This window comes from Cupressus sempervirens, chromosome 5, assembly GCF_028749045.1.
Source record: "Cupressus sempervirens isolate cs-2001-9-10 chromosome 5, ASM2874904v1, whole genome shotgun sequence".
Lineage (NCBI taxonomy): Eukaryota > Viridiplantae > Streptophyta > Pinopsida > Cupressales > Cupressaceae > Cupressus > Cupressus sempervirens.
Window position 1 is genome coordinate 394,362,164 of NC_143122.1, and position 21,262 is coordinate 394,383,425.

The following is a 21,262-nucleotide window of genomic DNA, read 5'->3' on the forward strand; positions in this document are numbered from 1 at the left end:
ATGACTAGGCACATTTCTTGTTTCTTATTGGTTCTCAAAACATTGAATTTTTTCATTGGCTTATCTTGTGGTGCTTCATTTCTATTGGCTACTTTTGGTTGGCCTAATTAGGATTTGTAATGGATTAATCCAGGCCATTAATTTCAAAAAAATCTTAGTCTTTCATTGTAATTGGGTCTCCTATATAAAGCCTCAACCCCTCTCATTTGTAAGAGGAGGTTCTTGGAAAATTTTTACTCATAATGCCAAATTTGCTCTATTCTTTTGCATGGTAAATTGTTGTGATCAAATTTGAACTTTTGCATAGTGATCTACATTCCTCATTTAGAACAGATTTCATTTCAAGTTTGTTAAGATTGAATAAATTTTTAACTTAGTTGGATGAAAGAAGTTGTGGATGTTTACTTGCTTGACTCAAACATAGGTCTAGGCGACTAGCCTCCTTGTTGATTGTAAATGTGCCTTGTGTGGTTAGCTAGTAATTGAATGCACTCAACTTCAACTGATACTCAAATTTTAGTTTGCATTTCATTCATGGGTTTAGAGAGGAGGTATTGATTTGAAAATCATTAGGATTACCTTGAAAGCTTGCACTAGGCTTGGAGTCGCTGACAAGATCGCATCTAGTAGAGTTGAAGTTCATTCATACTTCTAGTTCTTGCATCCATAGTTATAAGGAGTAGACATGTAGAAGTCAAAAGTTTAAGTTTAAGTTGAGAACTCAAGTTGGAAAATCCAATATATTTCATTGCACATTTTGAAGTCTAATTTTTAGAATCAAGTTGACAAGCCCCAAGAAATGACTTAAGTCCCCTTAGTGATCCCGATAAATCACATTATTTCATTGAGCGTGTATCCATAATAGAAGGAACCATGAAGTCATTTCATGATCTTACTTTGCAAAATTAGCATAAGAAGTGACCTTATTCAAGAGAGGATTGATTATTTAATCATTTTGAAACATTGAGTTTTTGATTCTGCACACTATAGTGGAACAAAACTCACATAAAAAATGCCCAAGGTCCCCCCACCCTTGGAGTAACATTCAATGTTTTACAAGGTTTCACGGGGCTCGTACCCCAAGGATGGGTGCAAACTTTGTTTTGACATTTTTTGGCATGCCCAAATGAGACTATCCTTCAAGTCAATCAAACAAATCCACTGGTTAGCCAACATAAACTTCGTTCACTCAAAATTAGGGTGTTATTCTCAGTACCAACAACCTTTGCAAGCAATTTATTAAACACCATGGCGACTCTACGTGAATGTCTCATCATCCATTGCCTTCGATAGGCGGAGCAAAGCAGGATGTTAACTTCACCAGGGGTGGGACATATTATTAGCCATTGCCTTTAATATCCCAAGGAAAATGGAGAAGATTGACATAATACTCAATTAGGAAGGGGTGGATAGGTTATATTTTGGATCAAGGTTTAATCTTACTTCCAATGTACTTGCAATTTGATCCATTTATCCCCCAAATATGAGGCCTTTAACAATTCAAGATCCAAATAGAATTGTTGGTAGTTTGATTACATAAAGATTAGAGGATACTAACCTGGTTGAAATTGTTAGAATGGTTAGGATTGTCGTTGCACCAAAAGGTTGACCTGTCAATGCTAAATACAACCAATAGTCTTATAAAACCACAGGAGGCGGTTAAGCCATGTTGTGAACCCCATGAAGGATGCTGGCTCATTGCTAACAATCCCCCTCCCAGTGTCACTCACCACAACTTGCATGGATTTGAAACATGTGACCAGGCTTTGATACCACTTGGTAGAGTGTTCAGGGTTGTCATTGCACCAAAAGGTTGACCTGTCAATGCTCAATACAACCAATAGTCTTATCGATCCATACGAGGCAATTAAGCCATGTCAGGAATCCCGTGAGGAATGTTGGCCCACTGCCAACTAAAACTGCAGAAATGGTGACCCATGCTGCCACATTCAGCAAAGTGGCTATATAAATGAGTGTTAAGTGTTCCTGTGAGCATCACCTGGATCCAATGAGTGTTAAGTGTTCCATTTATTCTCATGAGAGATGGATTCATGTTGAATCACTACTCATGAAACATGGGTCAATGAGTTTGACTAAAAATCACACAATTAAATCCTAATAGCAATATCACAATTTGGCTTGCTGTGGAAATTATCTCCTACTTATCAAGCTATATAAATGTTTAAGAAAAACAAAAAGATGAAGCAAAGGAGAGATTGAGACTGCAGTTGACTGAAGAAACTACATAGAGAAGAAATTGGCAAAAGGAAGCCAAAGGGCTACAAAAAGAGAACAAAAGATTAAGAAATTACATAAATAATGCGTCTAGGAAATGCAATTGGCAAAAACATCATGATAGAAATGTTGCATTTAATATTCAAATTAGAAGTGAGGTTCTTTTGAAATGTGTTGAAAGCAATAGATTTAATGGAATCTGGTCACTAATACTTTGACGATACCTTGATCAGATCTCTCTATTGGCTTGATAAATGTAAGGTTTACACAAATAATGCCTCTAGAAAATACAACTGGCTAAAACATCATGACATAACTGTTGCATTTAATATTCAAAGGAGAAGTGACGTTCTTTTGAAATGTATTGAAACCAATAGATTTAATGGAATTTTGGTCATCAGTACACTTTTTGAGATAAAACAATACTTTGATGATGACTTGTTCAGCAATCATGTCAAATTGGAGAACAGCTTAGAGAAGAACTTAAGAAAGAGTCTTTTGAAAGTAACATAAGAAATATCACTCACTTTGTAAAAAACTTAGAGAGGCTTAATAAGTTGGAAGGCTCAAATCTGCCATCTTTTTGGGATGGAGAAGGGAAAGAAAGGACACATGAGGACTGGAAGGGTGAGCTTGCCAAATTGCTAGGAGAAGTGATTATGCTAATCAACAGTGATGAAGAGATGCTTGTAGAAAACTCATGCTTCCAATTACATAAGCTTTCATTGTTGGAATTTTGGATGACAGATATCAACAGCTTTGCAGCCACATCTAGCTCAGATGATTGTGGAACATATGAATTGAATAAATCAGTTTGTCAACTCCCACCATCAGCCACTTAGCACATGGCTGAGGCCCTCAAGTTGATTGATTTGTCCTTATTGAAACTTGTGAAAAGGGGTGGAGGGCTACTTCTCATATTTCAAATATTCATGAGGCCTTGATAGATCACCATGATCACGAGTCTCCATTGCTACAGGATGAAACTGAAATATGAGTTGAATTTTTTGGTTTGAATTTCAGTTCAATTTTCAGTGCCTTGACTTTTTGCTTCAACTTGTTCAATTTATTGTTAATTTTTCTCCATCAGTAAAGTGGTTAGAGAAGAATGCTTCATCATCAGCAAAGCCAACACCTTCTCAAGTCAAGCCAATTTTCCCACCAGTGGTTGGAAATAATTTTTAGTCTTCATGTGGGAATGAAGATACTAAATTAGCATTCCATTTTGTCCAAAAGAGGATCAAATAAGATCAATTACAGTCCATAAATGATAGAATAAGTGGACTGTAAATGATTTTTATTTGAAACAAATATTAATCAGTTTGTGAAGTTTATGAATGATATCATGCAGTTCTCTCCAATTTATGTACTCAAATTATAAGAATTCAATATATCAAAGATATTTGAGTTCGCCATTTGAGTTTCCCAATCTTGTGTTAATTGTTTATTGTTCTCTTTCAAAAGAGTTAAATCGCTTTAATCAATTAACTGTGATTTGAGTGCATACTTAGGATCTGAAGTACAAATTTATGGTAATAATACATGTGGATGGTTAATGTAGGGCATTTACAAAGTTAAATCCACTAATTAGACGTAATTTTCTGGTGGAACATTTTTATGGTCTCTATTTGACTCTATGGCCCTAGAACAGGCATTGATTTCTGATATGGTTCAATACATGTTCAGAAACATTCAATTATCTGAATCCTTTTTTATTTTCTGCTAGTAGGAGTAGGTTTAGAGTTAAATTGTTTGATCCCAATTGCTGGCAAAGTGTGTGATAAACCAAGAACGGAGCTAATTTGAAATTTTAAACCACCTTACCTTGGCATATTTTCATTGGGAGCCATCTGCTATAAAATTCATTGTCTGAGCCTAAAATTCTAATAGATCTATAGGCACTGTGTAGGGAGACCCACCTTGGTTCAAAAAGCCTAAAGTGCAAGAGACTTTAATTTTGGAGTGATTCTTGTACGTTGGTTGCTGACCTCAAAATGTATGGATTGAAAATTGTTCAAAGGAAATCCGGGACAATCAGTTGGAACATCCAGCACTGTAATGAGCCATTTAAAACATCAAGTGCATTTTGCGACTTTATTGTGCATTATATTTATCGAATTTAAGGATTAAAGACTAGCTAAATCCTATAGAGTAGTACATAGGACTTTTAATACATTTGCAACACATATGGATAGTTATAAAGCCAAATTCTCAAATAATTAATTGAATGTGGTATCCTTACTGTACACTTTATATTGTCCAGGGCTATAAATGGGCTTGTCATGAAGTGCCTCTTGGTGTCAAATAATAGAACTCAAGAAACCATGAAGATAAAAATTGAAGATAGGCTTTTGTTATGTAACTAACAATGGATCTTGAAATAATAATGCAAATTTATGGAGATTATGTACAAGAAATGGCTTTCTGAAGTGTTGAGGTTCATATTCTTAGTCTATTGCACCTTCAATAGCTTAGTTTTGGAATTTCTGAAAAATTTCAAAGATAAGCATTCCAAAATACCTAAGGTGAATGTCCAACTTTGGTAATCTCTATAAAATAGAAAGTTGCTTCTAGTTGTTGATGGTCCCACAGATGAGTTTTAAGATCTATAAATATGCTAATGGGTGTGTCAAAATCTGCAGATTTGAAAGTTTCGTAAATCCATAAGCAAAGCACGTAACTCTCAATGCAGAACCAGGCAACTGTTAACAATGTCATTTAATGGTGGTCAAAGAGGCAGTGATTGAAGAGTATGAAAACCAGCTCCAGTGTTCAGTGTTCATCAAATGAACTATCATATATGCTGATTTTAATTAGTCATGCCAACCTAAAGCTTGAGCGTGAACATATCTACTGCTAGGCCATAACCATTTAACTGCTTGTATCCAGATTTTACCATAGTGAGAAAGCCAATCTTCAAAAAGGAACATGTTGCAAGCCCTCTACCCAATCTATACATTTATAAGTGCAAAAGATAGGTTTCCTCTTATTTACTGGTTATGGATTTGGCTATGGTGGGTAGCTCTTGGAGTGCATGGATATCATAAGTTAGCAGCTGGTATTCAATTCTATATAAGTTATGTTGCTCAAAATTAGAGGGAAGGCCTCCAATAGCCCTCATAATTACTTGTATAAGAGATCCTTTAATTCTTTTACTTTCTCCTGTATAGGTGCTCTTGTAAATTATGTTATATTACATTTTCATCTCCCTATGGTGAACCTGTCAATAGAGGATCTTAACAAGTTCCCTTCAGTTTCTCTTCTGATGAGTTATTTGTGATCTTTGTCTCTGATTATCAATATTTCTTCTTTCAAAACAAAATCAAAATCATTAATCATATAATGAAGACAATGTGATAGATCTTCTCAAAAATCCAATATTTAAATCCAAAATGAGTAATTAATTAAGAACATGGTCATAGAAGAGTAAAATTGTTCTCACAGTTTAGTGCCTAAACCAATGTAACATACAGATACAGAAATGAAATGGGAATTATGATAAACACATTTCACTAGCTCATTCAATGTTGTTTTCTCATGCTGTGCATGATGCTCTTATAGACCAAACTATATTTTTTAAGATTACATCCAAGAACATATCTCGGTCAACTGAAATCTACTTTAGACCAACACAAATACAATTATATGAAAGGAGAACTCAATGACTCAGATCGTAGGGGAAAGTATGGACAATCTTTTAGGAACAAAAAATATGCTGTTCATATCAAATTCTCTAAATTTTTGAAATATGCACATATGTGCAATCAGAGAATCAGCTTACCAAGAATAAAATCATGAACCATTTTTGCCCTGCGATCTGCTTCTAGTTGATTTTGAAATGGTTCAGGTGGACTAGTATGGATCTGGATTGTTTTCCCATCAAAAGCTCCATCACTAGAGTTAAATGTTCTTTCATTTTCTTGTTGCTGTTGAATACTGTATTCAGAAGTGAAGATGCCTTTATCTAAGAGAACCTGTAAGTTTATAAACACAGAATATGTCAAGTGTACAAATTAGAAGAAGGACATTTACATATTAAGGCAAATTCATTTCCATCTAAATTCATGCTTTCAAATAAAGAATTCCATGTCCAAGATACCAATTTATTAAAGCATGGAGAATTTTGTTGTGTTTAGTTTTAGTTTAGTTTTATTTTATCTTTTACTATGGATTCATTACAATTTACAAGGCAATTTCAATTAGGATGGCAATATTACCAGCTTATTATTGTTCAAACAGCGCCTTTGAAGAATTCCTTGTTTCACCCAATAGAAATATCTCTCATTGTGATTGTACTAATTAAAGAAAATAAAACATACTGTTCTAAATAGATTAAAGAAAAGGATATTCATTGTTATTGAATCTACTTTAAATGTTTGAAGAAGAAACAATGTGTGCAAAACATAACCAGTGGGTTTGTTCTCATTACTCCTTTTCTCAGTCTCTCTTGCTCAAAATGAGTGCACCCATGGAAATGGGAAAAACTATATCAATTGTAGTATGCACTGCACATGTGTGTGTGCCTATTACTTGTCTATCCATGTATCCATCTGTCTATCTTCCTCTTAATTGCATAAAATGGAGTACACAAAATGAAACTTACTTCATGGACTTGATTAATATAAGAAGCAACAACATCTTCTCTCCTCAACAGCCGTATTTGTTCCAAAAGCCATTCATCAATTGCATCCTCCATTACCAAGTGCAAAAATTGTTTCCCAATCCAGAATACTTGTCGCCTGCAAGTCAGTAATATACTGTAAGGATTTTCTCATCTATCAAATGTCCTTACATTAAAAGAACAGAGTACACAAGAACTAACCTTGTTCCCAAGGAAACAAAGATCGACATGATTTACAAAACTAAAAGTTTCATCCAAGGGCATCATCCAGAATATGGTTCTATAATTGGTATATAACATGCACACAGATTATAGCCATTTGTCCATAAACTGGGAAAATTTACAAGGTAGCTTAAATTTCTATCAATTTACTATTAATCTAGTGAAAAGATTTCCATGATTTAAAATGTCACATATCTCGCACTTCCATGAATAAATTCATCATTTCTTTGGTCTCACCTCAGCCAGCCTCTTTGATTAAGCTGAAAAATCTTGTCAACTAGATCCAACAAAGGAGCACATAATTTTGGTGGAGTCCACTGAAAGCATGGCAAGAAATAAAAATCACATGATTAGTATAATTCATCATACAGAAAAGTCTAATAAACCTATAAAATTAGCATCTAAATCATTACTTTAATTGTTGTCAACAAAATGCTGTGAAAAACAACCCTCCATAGTAATTTTGAAATAGCAGTGAACTGAATACAAATAAATTAGACAAAAAAAAAAAAAAAACATGTACCAAAGGACTACAATTGAAAATGGCTTGCAATAATTATATAATATGATTGCTAAGATTCCAAAAAATAAAAAACATATATGGAGGTCATGCTTCTTGTCCTAAAAACAGATAGGATTAAGGGCACTATTGCTTTTGTAAAGCCGGAGCTATTTTTGAGGTCGATAATGAATAGCTAACACATAGAACAAGTTAATATATAAGGATGATAAATGTGGCAAGGAAAAAAAGTTTGATACAACTTAAGTGGGCCTCTATATATAAGGGAGAAGAGTTAAAGGAACAACAAATAAGATAAATGGAAAAAACAATTCCCTTGTAGAAAGCTTTCACAAAAGGGGTCTCACACAAATTTGGTATTTCAATTGGTGGTAACCTTGAATATTACCTTTAGTGCTTAGGTCAGAATAGCATAAAAAATGTGAACACTACACAATTTTATTAAGATGATGTCATTTGTGGTTTTGTATAGTTATGAAACTCAAACTTTTGTTGAGTTCATAATTTTTTATAGCAGTTCCAAAAGCCAGATTTGGTTCAACAAAGTTTAAATAGCCTAAGAACTCTTGAGCACAACCTCCATCATGCTTAGAATCAACAGAAACATATATGCAGATCAATACTGTATTGAACATACTTTTGAGGTTGGTGAAATGCTCTTTTTGAGATTGCGACCTCTTAAAAGAAGCAGAGTAGAGAAGCTTAAGCCCCATTTCTCTGGACTGTACAAATCAGATTGAGGGTAGAAGAAGTTGCTTATGAGTTAAAGCTTCTTGAGAAGAGTAAAAATCACAATATATTTCATGATTACTGTCTCAAGAAGGCACTTGGTCATTATTTTATTCCTTCAAATGATTGTACCCATTTTGTCCAAACACTGCATTTTTATCTCCAATGCTTACCATTAAAAAGTCATCCTTGACTTCATGGTTTCCTAACTATAAACTCAACTGCGAAATCATCCTAGTGCTAGTAAAACCATTTGCAACCATCACCCCAAACCATCTATTTTCTGTGTTTCAAGTCCCCTGCATGCTACAAGTCCCTTGTCTATGAAAAATATGAGTGGCAACTGTATTTATGAAAGCAATCAATCACTGTCCACCTAGTACTCCCGAAATATGTAGGGACCCATTCTTATGAAAGATGGACAAGTTTTACATTATTCTCCTTGCACTTTCCATGCTCTTCTAAAATCTCTCTTCCTTTTCACCGATGAATTGCTTGACTGATTTTTCTAAAACACAATCCTCTATTGTATAGTATTCTTACTCACCTCGCCCACTGTTGCACACTTATATCCTGGGTTCCAAGGCTCCTTGCATAAGAAGCATAATTTCCTTTTTCTTTAGTCATTAAGTGCTTCACCATCAAATTTCTGACTGATATTCATGCTGATTGGAGTCTTTTAAGATTTTTTTTTTTTTGCTTTCTTGTTTGGAAATGATTTGGACTGAAATTTAGATTTAGGGCAGCCAATTCTTTACTCCTTGCTTTCTTCACAAATTCAAGCAAGGATGGAGGATCAAATGCATTAATCTATCCCTTCACTAGCTCCATGACTCCCTCATTGAACAAGACTACTTGAATGTCCCCGCTATTAGGGTTAGTTTGGGACAAGTAATACCTGCAAAACAATGGCTAGAATCACAACAATAACAAAACTAACTATATTATTCTACCCTCTAATTTAACCCCAATCTTAAGGATGTCTCAAGATCGGACTTCCTAATTCATAGCTACCTCGTCATTTTCCCGGGAGCACACCCCTTAAGATTCTTCTTGGACAGTTAATCATCTATCCAAGGCCAATCACATATGCATATGTTGACATCATCTAAATACTTTGGTACATCAATCTCATGTGTGTCTGTCAGATGGAGATTATATCAATCTCACATACCAACATCCTAGAGATGATGAGAATCTCAAGCATGTCGGTCGGATGGAGATTACACGTTAGATATGTCAGTCAAATGGAGATCACCAATCTCACATACTGACATTATTAAAATTTTAACCAATCCTCCAAAATAAATTATATTTATCTTTCCATGAAATATCAAATATCACTTTATATATAATTAATGATTTAAATAACAATCAATTTTTAATTCTTTAAATTTAAACACTATATATATAGAGAGAGAGAGAGATATTACATCATTCATTTAAAAATATATATATATAATGAATATAATATAACATAATTTAATTACACAAAGAAAAGTTCACACCTTTCCCTTAACTTTAATCCCCTAGGTGGTTCCTTCTTTAACTTTATGAAAGAGCTTGTAGTCTTATTCTTAATAACTTATATCTTCCCCTTTTATTCTAAATGATAGCTTTAGTATATATTTCAGCTTTAATTTATTAGCTGCTCTTAAATCCATATTCCTTGATTGATTTCATAAGTCAAAATATGTTCATGTAGATGTAGAAAATCAAGCTTGCCTTGGAAAAGTTTATTTTTTATTTCTCTAATTACATTCCTTTTCTCTGCATAAGGAACGGATCCAACTCGATAGTCCCATGTGTTTTATTTTTTTATATCTTCTATTATATATTCCACCTGCTGCTCGGATGATGTTGGATATATACAATGTACATGTCAAAAAGGTTTCATCCCATTGAAAAGGTGGGAATATAAATCAGTTTTTCAATATAACAAGTTAATATCTTATTATTTTTTTAATCCATTTATTAGAATGTAATCAATATTTATAAGTTGATATTTTTTTCAAATAATTAGTTATCTAATTATCTAATTATTTGATATTTGTTATTTAATTTGGTTGATGTCTAATATAAAACATTGATTTATCAGTTTAGTAAGGTGTAATTTTCCTTGAACAATTATTTATTTTATTTATCTAATAGTCAATTAGCTATTACATATATATATTTTTAATTGATTTATGATTTATTATTAGATTTCATTATTAGGGGGACTATTATAACTACCAATACCCTCTCTATAATCACAGATAGCATAAGAAAAAGCCTTTAAAAATCTGCTATATAGGCATCCACTGTACCATATCGTTTCAGTCGTACCAGTTCACTAAAGTACAATTTAATCCTTTTATCCAAATCTCTCAATGAGTTATTGCTAAACTCATCATATGTAATGATAGATCTGTGATACAAAGTGATTAGGCCATGGTACCACCACTCCTGCAATTCCATCCAAATGCATAATGTCAAACTTAATTGCCTCATCCTCAGCTGTAGGTCTTAGAGCTAGGTTGTTATCCAACTGTTGTACCCATGCTCTAGGAACACCTATCACCACCACAAAAATGGGCAAGTGTAACCTTGCCTAATGCCTGCTAAAGGTTTCTCTGAACTACTGATCCCTTGTAGTTGGCTCTTCCAACATCCCTCTTCTTTTATGATCCATGAACACATGAAGGTAAAAAATTTTAAAAGGTAAATTTTTAAAAAAAGCCTCTAGAAGGTTGTCATACTCAAAATAGGCATTCTTAACTCATCCACCAATGGTAGAGGAGTCTCATGAGAAAACTGCAATCCTCCTTTCTGTAATATGGTGGGCTGGAAAGGCCTAGGAATGTTGTTTGACCCTGCCTCTATAGGCAGACTCTCATTGTTCCTCTACTGACTTTTGGAAATACTTTCTCCATTATGTGTATGGCTGTCTTGTGAGCTGTTTTGATTACCCCATGTGTTATTTGTGGTATGCACTATCCCATCTTACCCAAGCGTTGGGACATTATGTCCATCTTATATCAAACTTCCTCTCAATCTTGGAATTTGGGCTCACTAAACCAGCATTTTTTCGTCTCTCTCTGCCATGTTCCTTGTGTTCTCACTCTCTAGGGGATTTTACATGCATGCCAAGAATACCAAAAACTGTCAGACCTCAAACCTGGTGGAGGCTGCCAATAATTTTAAATTTATTTTCTATGAAAATACCTTTTTCCTATCCCTCAAAGAAGCTATGTAGCTGAATGTAGTTTTTTAACACAATTTGGCAGGAAAGAAAAGCTATAATACCACTGAAATGTTCACCACTGGTATTTATTTTTGTGTTTGTCGATAGAATAAGATGGAGATGTAAAAAGTGCTCTGTTTTTCATGTTTCATTCATCATGTTTTTGCATAGATTGAAATTTGAAACTACCATTGCATAGAAGGTGAATAAACATTTCTTTGCATCAAATTAAATTAACCACTATTACAAAATCAGATAGCATCAAACTATAAACTGAAATTAGACTAAAGGAGTTAATTGCAGACCCGATTACTAAGCCAAGAAGTGTACTTTCAAACCATCAGATGAACACTAAACTTCTGAAAAATCTTCCTGATGAATTTGAACAAACAACCATTCAATCCCGATTTAAAACAATAGAAAACCTGTGCCAAAAAGGGATGCAGAATTACATGACCAGAAAAACCACGTGACAACTGAAGAATGGTGCCTAGCCTAGAAAGTGATTTGCTTAGGTGAATAAACCCTCCACTGAAAACCATGTATGATATCTCAAAATATGGCACCAGCTAACAGGAATGCAATGAAACAATACCTAGAATGGTAGCTAGCAATCCAACAGAGTTATGAGTTAAAACTTGTTTTCTAGTGCCACAGAAAAAGCACACCAGTACACTTAAAAAGCACCAAATCATTACCGAAAATGACACTCCTAGGAAGTCACCACACACCAAAATCACAATACCATATCAAAATAGTTCATATTCCTTTGACATCTCCGCACCCATATCACCAAACCTACCTAAAACCACTGTAAATCTCAAATCAAGCACACTCCCAGCTCCCGCAACCAAGAGGAGGGCTTTTGTCCTCAACCAGCAAAAGAAGAATCCTCAGATCTTATTCCAACATGTTCTTAACTTGTCAAATCCAGTTTATGAATATGAGAGCTCAAACTCATATTTATAGGAAAAGAGAAGAATTAGGACAACTCACGCTTGAATTTGAATATAATTCCCTCTCATTACACTTTTGAAGTAACACAAAATTATTCACAATAGATTCAAGCCCCGTTTTGAGCTCATTTGATTGACCTTTGAAAATGTTTAATCCATCTCATATCTTGGCATCACTTTTGGAGGCATGATATTAATCTTTTATTTGATGAAGTTCCTCCTGCACCTTCGCATCACTTTAGGAGTCCACATTATCTTTTGAAAAATGACTCAAATTGGCCCACTTTCCTAGGCATTGAAATAGGGGAACATTTAATCAACATGTTACCCTTCACTTAAGTTATAAAATGACTTCATAAAAGAGCACTTAAGTGAAATAAATCAAATATGGTAAAAGTAGCTCTTACTATAAGTAACCAAATGCTAAAAACAGAAACTCTGCTGGAATAAAATGAAGCACACCCGCTAGAGCTCTTCTCAAGACATTGTGTCCCCTAACCACATCTGTGCAGCTAATGGGAACTTGGGAATAGGCAAATGGAAACCTCAACTTGACAAGGTGCAAGGAGACATTACAAGTTAGCTCTTATAGAAAAATTCTTGGGGATAAATAGATGCTATAATTATTAAGAGAGTATGTGGTATGCTCAAAATACTTGTTAAAAGTTGAATAAATACTTAGATAATGATATTGATGTTGTCAGAAAGGAATTTCATCAAACTGGTAAGGAGTTGCATTTGGAATTGGTCTAAACCCTATATCAAATGATCTTTGTAGAGAACTTAATTTTGTTTTGTTATAGACTACTTTGCTTCTCCCCATGATGCTTCAAAACAGATTAATTTTGATGTAGGAGGCCACCACACATTACATGGACAAAATATACAAAAATAATCCTAATAAACATTTTGTGGGAAGAATCAAGTGTGCCCACTAACCAATTGGACAATTATCAATAGGCATCATTTCATATACATTATTAGTGTTTCGTTGGGAACTAACTTCAATATTTCATGGCTCCAACCAATTCTATCATACTTATCTTACAATATATTTGTACCATTGGAGGGAAACCAATGTTACCTCCAAAGAGAACATAAATTAAGTTGTAGCTTATTTTGAGCATTCTTGCAATCCACAATGGTTGCAACCAATTTTCACATAGACACTAAACTTGCCACATGATAATAAAGCTTGTAATAGTGGAAAGGAAATCAATGTTCTTCTGAAGTGATTAATAGAACAGATGATTACCAACAAAAAAATCATGCAAAATTCTAAGGTCATATATTCTACCGCTCATTCACGTAAGCATTTCACGAATGAATCAAATTCATAATTGATTGCAACATATTTAAGGTAGAAAAACATTGAGGGAGGGTTGGGAATACAACATAATGATCATATAAAAATAAACAGCAGAAGGAAGTTGAGATTTAGAATGGAAATAAGCACAGAAAGTGTCATTAAAACTACACATATACAAATTTATTTGTCACTATGAATTTAATATTTATTGAGCACATTGAAATAGAAATTTTAAAGTACATTCTCGTGATATAATCACAATACACAATGGATTATTTCAATTGATTTAATGTTGCTTATCCACTCAAAGGTTGACCTAGGATGGCTTCTTTTGGGACCAAATGTGGTACCACCTTTCCCACATGTGGGCTGTAAACGATGATGAAATTTATCTCAGATTAGAAATAATAATCAGATTCTACTTTGCAGGATGTAATCAGAATTTGATCTTTGTCAAATGTGGATGCAAGTGGTAATTCAATATTGATAAATACTGAATGTTAATTAGTAATTCTGAATCTTTATTTGGAGTCACCGAACTCTAAAGGGCAGAGCATATATTTTCGATGCTCTTCTTGGCTGATAGGTTCGAGTAAATATAATTAATGGAGAGTCATGTCCATGAATGGACGTGTCTCCACAAAGTGGAAGCATGTCCATTCATGACACACCTCTTCATTTGTAACTATCTGTTTACCAAACAAAAGGCCCGATTACTAATCAGGATTACCATTAGTTTGCATTCAACCAATAGATATCATATTGCCAATCTGAAATGAAGAATAATCATACCTCGATCTGATTTCATTCAGTCAAAACGTTTGATCATTGGTCGATCAGAATGTGAAGAACATAAAATAACAATTTCAGACATAGAATCTGCAAGTGCAGATCGATAATATACTTGAATTCATGAGATTCTACAATCTGATTAAAAGATAATCAATAAGACCTCGATCTGATTTCATTCAGTCAAACATTTGATCATTATTCCATCAGAATGTGAACATAAAATAACAATTTCAGAGATAGAATCTGCAAGTGCAGATTGATAATATAGTTGAATTCATGAGATTCTACAACCTGATATAAAAGATAATCAATTTCAAGAAGATCTCTATCTATCTATCTATCTATCTATATATCATGCTATTGATTATCATTAATCTGACCAAAGCTATTATCTTGAACACTCCCTCTTAGCTAGGGAGGATAAAGAATCTAACCAAGTATATATCACAATAGGCTCATCTATTGTGAGAAGAGATATCACCTTACTCGTGATATCAGAGGATATAATATGCTCAAGAATATCAAGTCACATGACATTCTTCTTATATATCCAAGTTATGGTATGTGCCCTATCATCAAGTCTCATGATGCCTACCATAACAAATCATGGCATACCCACAGAAACATTTATCCACCATGATTATCTCACAAGAAAAATAATGATCTTCAACTGATATCAAGTCTCATGATATCTATCAAAATGTCCAACGAATACTATCATGACATGTCCACGGATATCAAGTCACATGATATCCATCATGATAGTGAAACTAATCATTGTAAAGTTATCACCTTACAATGTCAAATACAAGTGTTCATTATTTGAAAGATCATCAGCTTTCAAAAATGTACACAGGAGGGCCCATAAAGTCATGGAGTGGCACACACAACAAAGAAAGATTTTACATGTAGTCACCACCGGTTCTCTCACATGGTGTTGTCATGGTGTCACACATGAAAAAAAAGAAAAAGATTGTGCATGAATTCACCACGACTTCTCTCACATGGTATTGTCATGGCGTCACACACATGATATTCACCATGAATCATATCAGAGGGTGGATCCATCATAACTACTCCAGAAAGTGGAACAAGGGTTTCACTTTAAGCTTCTCTCTCACAGAGAAGAATCCAATAAAGTGCATTTCAAGAAATCACTGATGCTAAGACCCCCTCTTAGCAAGGGCTTCATTCTTCAAAACTCCAAGCTAGTCTCAAAATCACAAACTTTATTTTGGTATGAAACTTGGTGAGAATATCACTTGTTTATTCTTCAGTGATAATGTTCTCCATCTAGTAACCATCTCCATGGTCTACTCCCTCTGAATCACTAGGTCAAAGTCATCAAAGATCCACTTGGCAGATCTCCTAGAAACTCCCTTTGTTCTAATGACGACATTATTCGTAAGACTAGTTTCTCGTATTCAAATGTACTTGTTTGATTCCATAGGAACATGAGCAAATTTAATAAACTTTGGATTTATCCCTAGGTTTGGCTATGCTAGAAATTCATGCTAATGGGGCTCCCTTCTTGAAGCACCAAGTACATACATCAACCTCTTGACTTCCAAGTTTACCTATGACGGATGAGCCAAACTCCCTCTTAATGGTGTCTAACTCTCAACAAAGACAAATCAAATTTAGCTAATTTCAATACTCCCTCTTAGCTAGGGAGGATTCAAAACATTCAAAATATTCACATAATCACTATGGCATTCTCAGAAGGTGATATTGAACATCATGGACTCTCTATGATACCATCTTGCATACTCGCAGAGGATGGATCTACCTTGCATTGCCCGTAGAGGGTGGGAGATACAACTAAATGTATCAATGAAGTAGTCTACATATCTCTCATCTTCCCATTGCATTCCTCTTATGAGAAGTAATTACTCCTTGGTAGAAGAATAGTTAGACACATCTGGTACTCTAACCTTGGTGCCATTCTGAAAGCTTTTCACAGAGATTAATAACAGTCCAAGAGAAATATCAATGCTTGAATCGTTCATGATTCACTATCCAAATAATATAGCATGAGTTAATAACAACATGAAGGATTGAAGAGCATTATTAAACCATAAAGAATACTTATCTCTTTGTACTTCTCGGTCCGTCCTCAGTCAACAGATATAGGCATTCAGCAACATAGAAGTCAGACTAGTTCACATGCTCCAGTCCATAGTATATTCTGAAATCCTTTACTTGTATTGATCTTGAAGTAATTTCAAGTGCAGACCCATCTCATTTCATTCTGTTTCCATTATAATGTAAAGTGTTGCTGCAGAGATAATTACCCCCATAGGTAAAATACACACTCTTTCCCACCTCAGGAATAGGCCCATCAAACAAATAGTCATCCATACTAAATTTAGCTAGACTCTGCAAAGAAGCTAGAGACGGGCACTGTACCAGTGAGCTGGTTACTACTCAATAAAAGTTCACTCAGACCACAAGCCTTTGATAAGTCATCAGGGATTTCTTTTGAAAAGTTAGTAGAATGTAGCCATACCTAGTCAGAGTACTGAGACTTCCAAGAATATCAAAGGTACCCCTCATTTGTGACCTCTGCTGCCCATTGACACTCAAAACTTGCAAACTGCTGCTATTTTGAGATTGTTTGTGTATTTACAAATGTAACAATCAAAACATATGGGTCAAAGGGTTTCATGTTAGCTGCTTCAAGAGTCTCTAATATTTCATAAGCCAAAGGAATCCTTCCATCTAAATGAATTCAACTTTGAGGTTAATTTGAATCCAGATTGGATCAGGATAGGGAAACCAGAAATTGTTCCTTATCAACCACAAGCAATATTTGGCTTGACTAATGATTTCTCAAATATAGCTGCCTAGTTGTCTAGTCATCTCCAAATATGGAACTTATTCAAAGAAAATTCTCAACTGCGTCAAGAATGGCCATTCACTGAATGATCTTTTCCTTCAACTTGCTTTCTTTCAACATGTAATGTGAAAGCCAAGGCACTTTCTCAATACATTTGTATCCCCTACTGAATGATAAAGTCATTCTGCATATTCAACACCATGTGGTCATTATCTTCATATTGATTAAGAGCATCTATTTCAGAGAATACTGGAGGATCCCTTCCCAACAAAAGTTTGCATGACTGCACATCTGTTTTGGTGTTGTCATAACCTGAAGTTGAGGTGATGGGTAGAATGTTAAACTATATATAATTTTGTCTGGGACATCGCAAAGGAGCCCAACTACTCATATTCCTTTGTTGTCACTTAACTCTTGGCCTGCGAACATTAATTTGTAACCTTGTGATCAAAATCTACTCCAAATAAATAATGTAAATTTCAGTATGAGAGTTGTTATTCGCTAGCGACTTCTTCCTGACACCCCTATGATTTCCACAGTCATTTCTATTGCTTTTGGCCTCCAATACTATAGTTGTGATGATCAATTTGTTTGAGAAGCTTAAGTACATCTTATTGGGGCAAAACTCCACTTTTGTAGAATGGAATAGAGAAGGCAATTTTTCTGCGGGACCCAAATTTTCGGTTTTTAACAGGGATTTAAACCTGTCAGGTCTCAAATCATCATCTTCCCCCCCAAAAAGGTTATTAGTTGCTTTAAGAAGTGTAAATGGTGGATAGCATCGGCTATTGGGAGCACCAACCCGACAAAAAACTTCCTTCGATTTGACAGAGCTTTTGCTGATAGCGAATGATGGGATTTGCGAATTTGGATTTCACATTGTGTTGTCCTCTGACAGCCTATGCTTATGGACATTTTTCTAGTCAAGTTCACTGTACTCAATTTCAGATCTTTTCACAAATTTTCTTCCTCCAAAATCTGATTCAAGGCAATGCCGCTTGAACTCCAGCTCTTGTTTCAGGAAATTCACCTTCCACACATATCAATGTTTAACCAAGACATAAATCCTTGACGTTTTGTCAAAGTCAAATCTTACACTGAGATAAGCTCAACAAACACACAAACCAGCAGTGATCAGATTCAAGGCCTTTAATGATCATCACCTCATCCCCTTTGGCCAGTGTATCTCACCGGGGCAGTAAATGGCTTTTAGCGTCTCATTGAGATAAAGCTAGATTGAATCATTACTTCAGCTGCTGCTGCTCATGTGGCTCACCTATCCTTTCACACACTCCTCATCTTTTATTTATTTTTATTTTTTAAATGGTTGATCTGCAAACTGACATCAATATTTTATAGATATCTGAACTCCTCTGCAATCATGCTTATAATGATATAGAAGGGATCTTCCATTGATGAAGTCTCAGATATTGTTTGTCCTTGCTACATGCATATGAATTGAGCATGGCTTCGATACCATGTAAACAATGATGAAATTTATCTCAGATTCTACTTTGCAGGATGTAATCAGAAATTAATCTTTGTCAAATGTGGATGCAAGTAGCAATTCAATATTGATAAATACTGAATGTTAATTAGTAATTCTCAATCTGATATTTGTAGTCACCGAACTCCAAAGGGCAGAGCATATATTGTTTTTGATGCTCTTCTTGGCTGATTGGTTTGAGTATATATAATTAATGGAGAGTCATGTCCATGAATGGATGTGTCTCCACAAACTGGAGGCATGTCCATTCATGTCATGCCTCTTCAGTTGTAACTATTTTTTTACTAAACAAAAGGCCCAATTACTAATTGGGATTAGCATTAGTTTGCACTCAACCAATATAAATAATATCGCCGATCTGAAATGAAGAATAATTACACCTGGATCTGATTTCATTCAGTCAAACATTTGATCATTGCTCGATCAGAATGTGAAGAACATAAAATAACGATTTCAGAGATAGAATCTGCAAGTGCAAATCGATAATATACATGAATTCATGAGATGCTACAATCTGATATAAAAGATTATCAATATTATTCCAAGTAATACAACTATTTATGTATATGTGTGTGTATATATATATATATATATATATATATATATATATATCAGTGTACAGACAGATACATACATATACATGTCATGCTATTATCATTAATCTGACCAAAGCTATTATCTTCAACATCGGCCATTCTTCTCCACATCAAACTTTCAAGACTTAATGTCCTTGCACCCCTATCAACTTCCGCTCCCTTGAGAGTGATGAAGACTTTTTCCTCATCCATCTTAGAGGGCTCCTTCCCCCTGGCGGTTTCTTTGAGTCTAGCCATGTTTCCTCCATGTTTGACCTTTTGGTTGTTGCGATTTGGGAGTCTACTCTCCTCTCCATCCCACATTGCCCCCACCCTCGTTCGTTACGTCATAGAACTTTCCCTATGAACCAATAGTTTGATTATGAGTTTAAGTCTTTCCACCACCGCTTGCGCTCTGCTTTCCTGTCTCACTCCGATGACTTCATCGACATGTGTCGCTCTTATTGTTATTTCCTTTGCTCCAAGAAATGGTCATTCATTGCTTGCTAGTGCCATTCCCTTTGTGACACATTGTCCCTCAAACAAAAGCTCTTTGGGTGCATTTTGTTCCCTTTTTGCCCCCCTCTCCCACCCTCCACCCTTGATCTTCGCCCCCTCACCACCCATACCTCCATTCTCTACGACATCCCTAGCCAAACTCCTCTCCACCTCACCTTGCCTCCCAGCTGTCACATTTTCACCCCGTCAACCATCCGTGAGGCCATCAGATTCATGAGCTTTAGCAAGGTGGTAGATGAGGAGGGTTTTCAGGCTAAGCTACTCAAGCTTGGCATCCCGATTTTGGTGTCTTTTCTTCTTGTGCTCTTCAATAGAGCAGTCTATACTGGTTTCCTTGATTCATGGCTAAGGCATGTGATATATCCGATTCATAAGACCGGCTTGGCTTCAGATGCCAATAACTACAAAACTATCATGATTGGGCACACCTTTGAACATTATTCTTTTTGGTGAGCTTGATAGGAGAGCTGGTAGAGCTAGAGGCCAGGCTGGTTTTCAAACGAATTACCAAACCATGGACCAGATATAAACTTAATGGGCTATCATTGAGGAGGCTTGATACCGCTTTGCAGAAGTCTATTGTTGTTTTGTAGACTTTCGTAAGGCTTTTTATATCGTCCCACGGGTGACCCTCTTCCAGAGACTGAGAGACATTGGGATTTCAGAGATCTTATTGACAACTATTATGAGATTATATGAGAGCGTAACTGGAAGATTCAAGATCCCTAAGGGTTTCTCAGCTCCTATGAGCACTATTGGGGTGAAGTAGGGCTGCCCTCTTTCCTTCACCTTGTTTGGCATTTATATTGATGAGCTTGAGACCTTCCTCAGCGACTCTTCCCTCCCTGTTGATGGTTGTTACTTACATTAAGTCCTCATTTCCATTCTCCTATTTGTTGATGATGTGAGCCTTCTGGCCTCTTCTCCTAAGAGTCTCTAGAGGCTTCTAGATGGCTTGACTTCCTTTTGTGACCTTTAGCAGCTTTCCATGAAACTGAAAAAGACTCGAGTTATGGTCTTTAACCATTTGAAGACCTCGCATCTACACTTCTACTTCCAAGGTCAGGAAATAGAGATTACCTCATCCTATGTGTTCCTCAAGGTCAAGTTCTCTGGACCTTGCTTCAATTTGAGGCCCACCATCCAACCTAGAGTTAGCAAGGGGTTGGGCTCCATTGTTCTGCTCAAGAGATAGTGCTTCAAGCATCACTT

The 21,262-nt window shown here is 35.4% G+C and overlaps 1 protein-coding gene across 2 annotated transcripts in view; it reads right to left on the bottom strand.

Moving 5' to 3' along the window:
- The window catches only part of LOC149556461 (uncharacterized), a 208,989-nt gene that overhangs the window by 27,823 nt on the left and 159,904 nt on the right, over positions 1-21,262 (bottom strand). For both annotated transcript variants that reach the window (XM_089830779.1, XM_089830778.1), the window contains 3 exons: positions 7,316-7,395; positions 6,839-6,974; positions 6,017-6,209 (listed from right to left, as the gene is read on the bottom strand). In XM_089830779.1, coding sequence (XP_089686905.1) covers positions 6,017-6,209; positions 6,839-6,974; positions 7,316-7,395 — 409 coding nt within the window. The remainder of the gene's footprint in view (positions 1-6,016; positions 6,210-6,838; positions 6,975-7,315; positions 7,396-21,262) is intronic.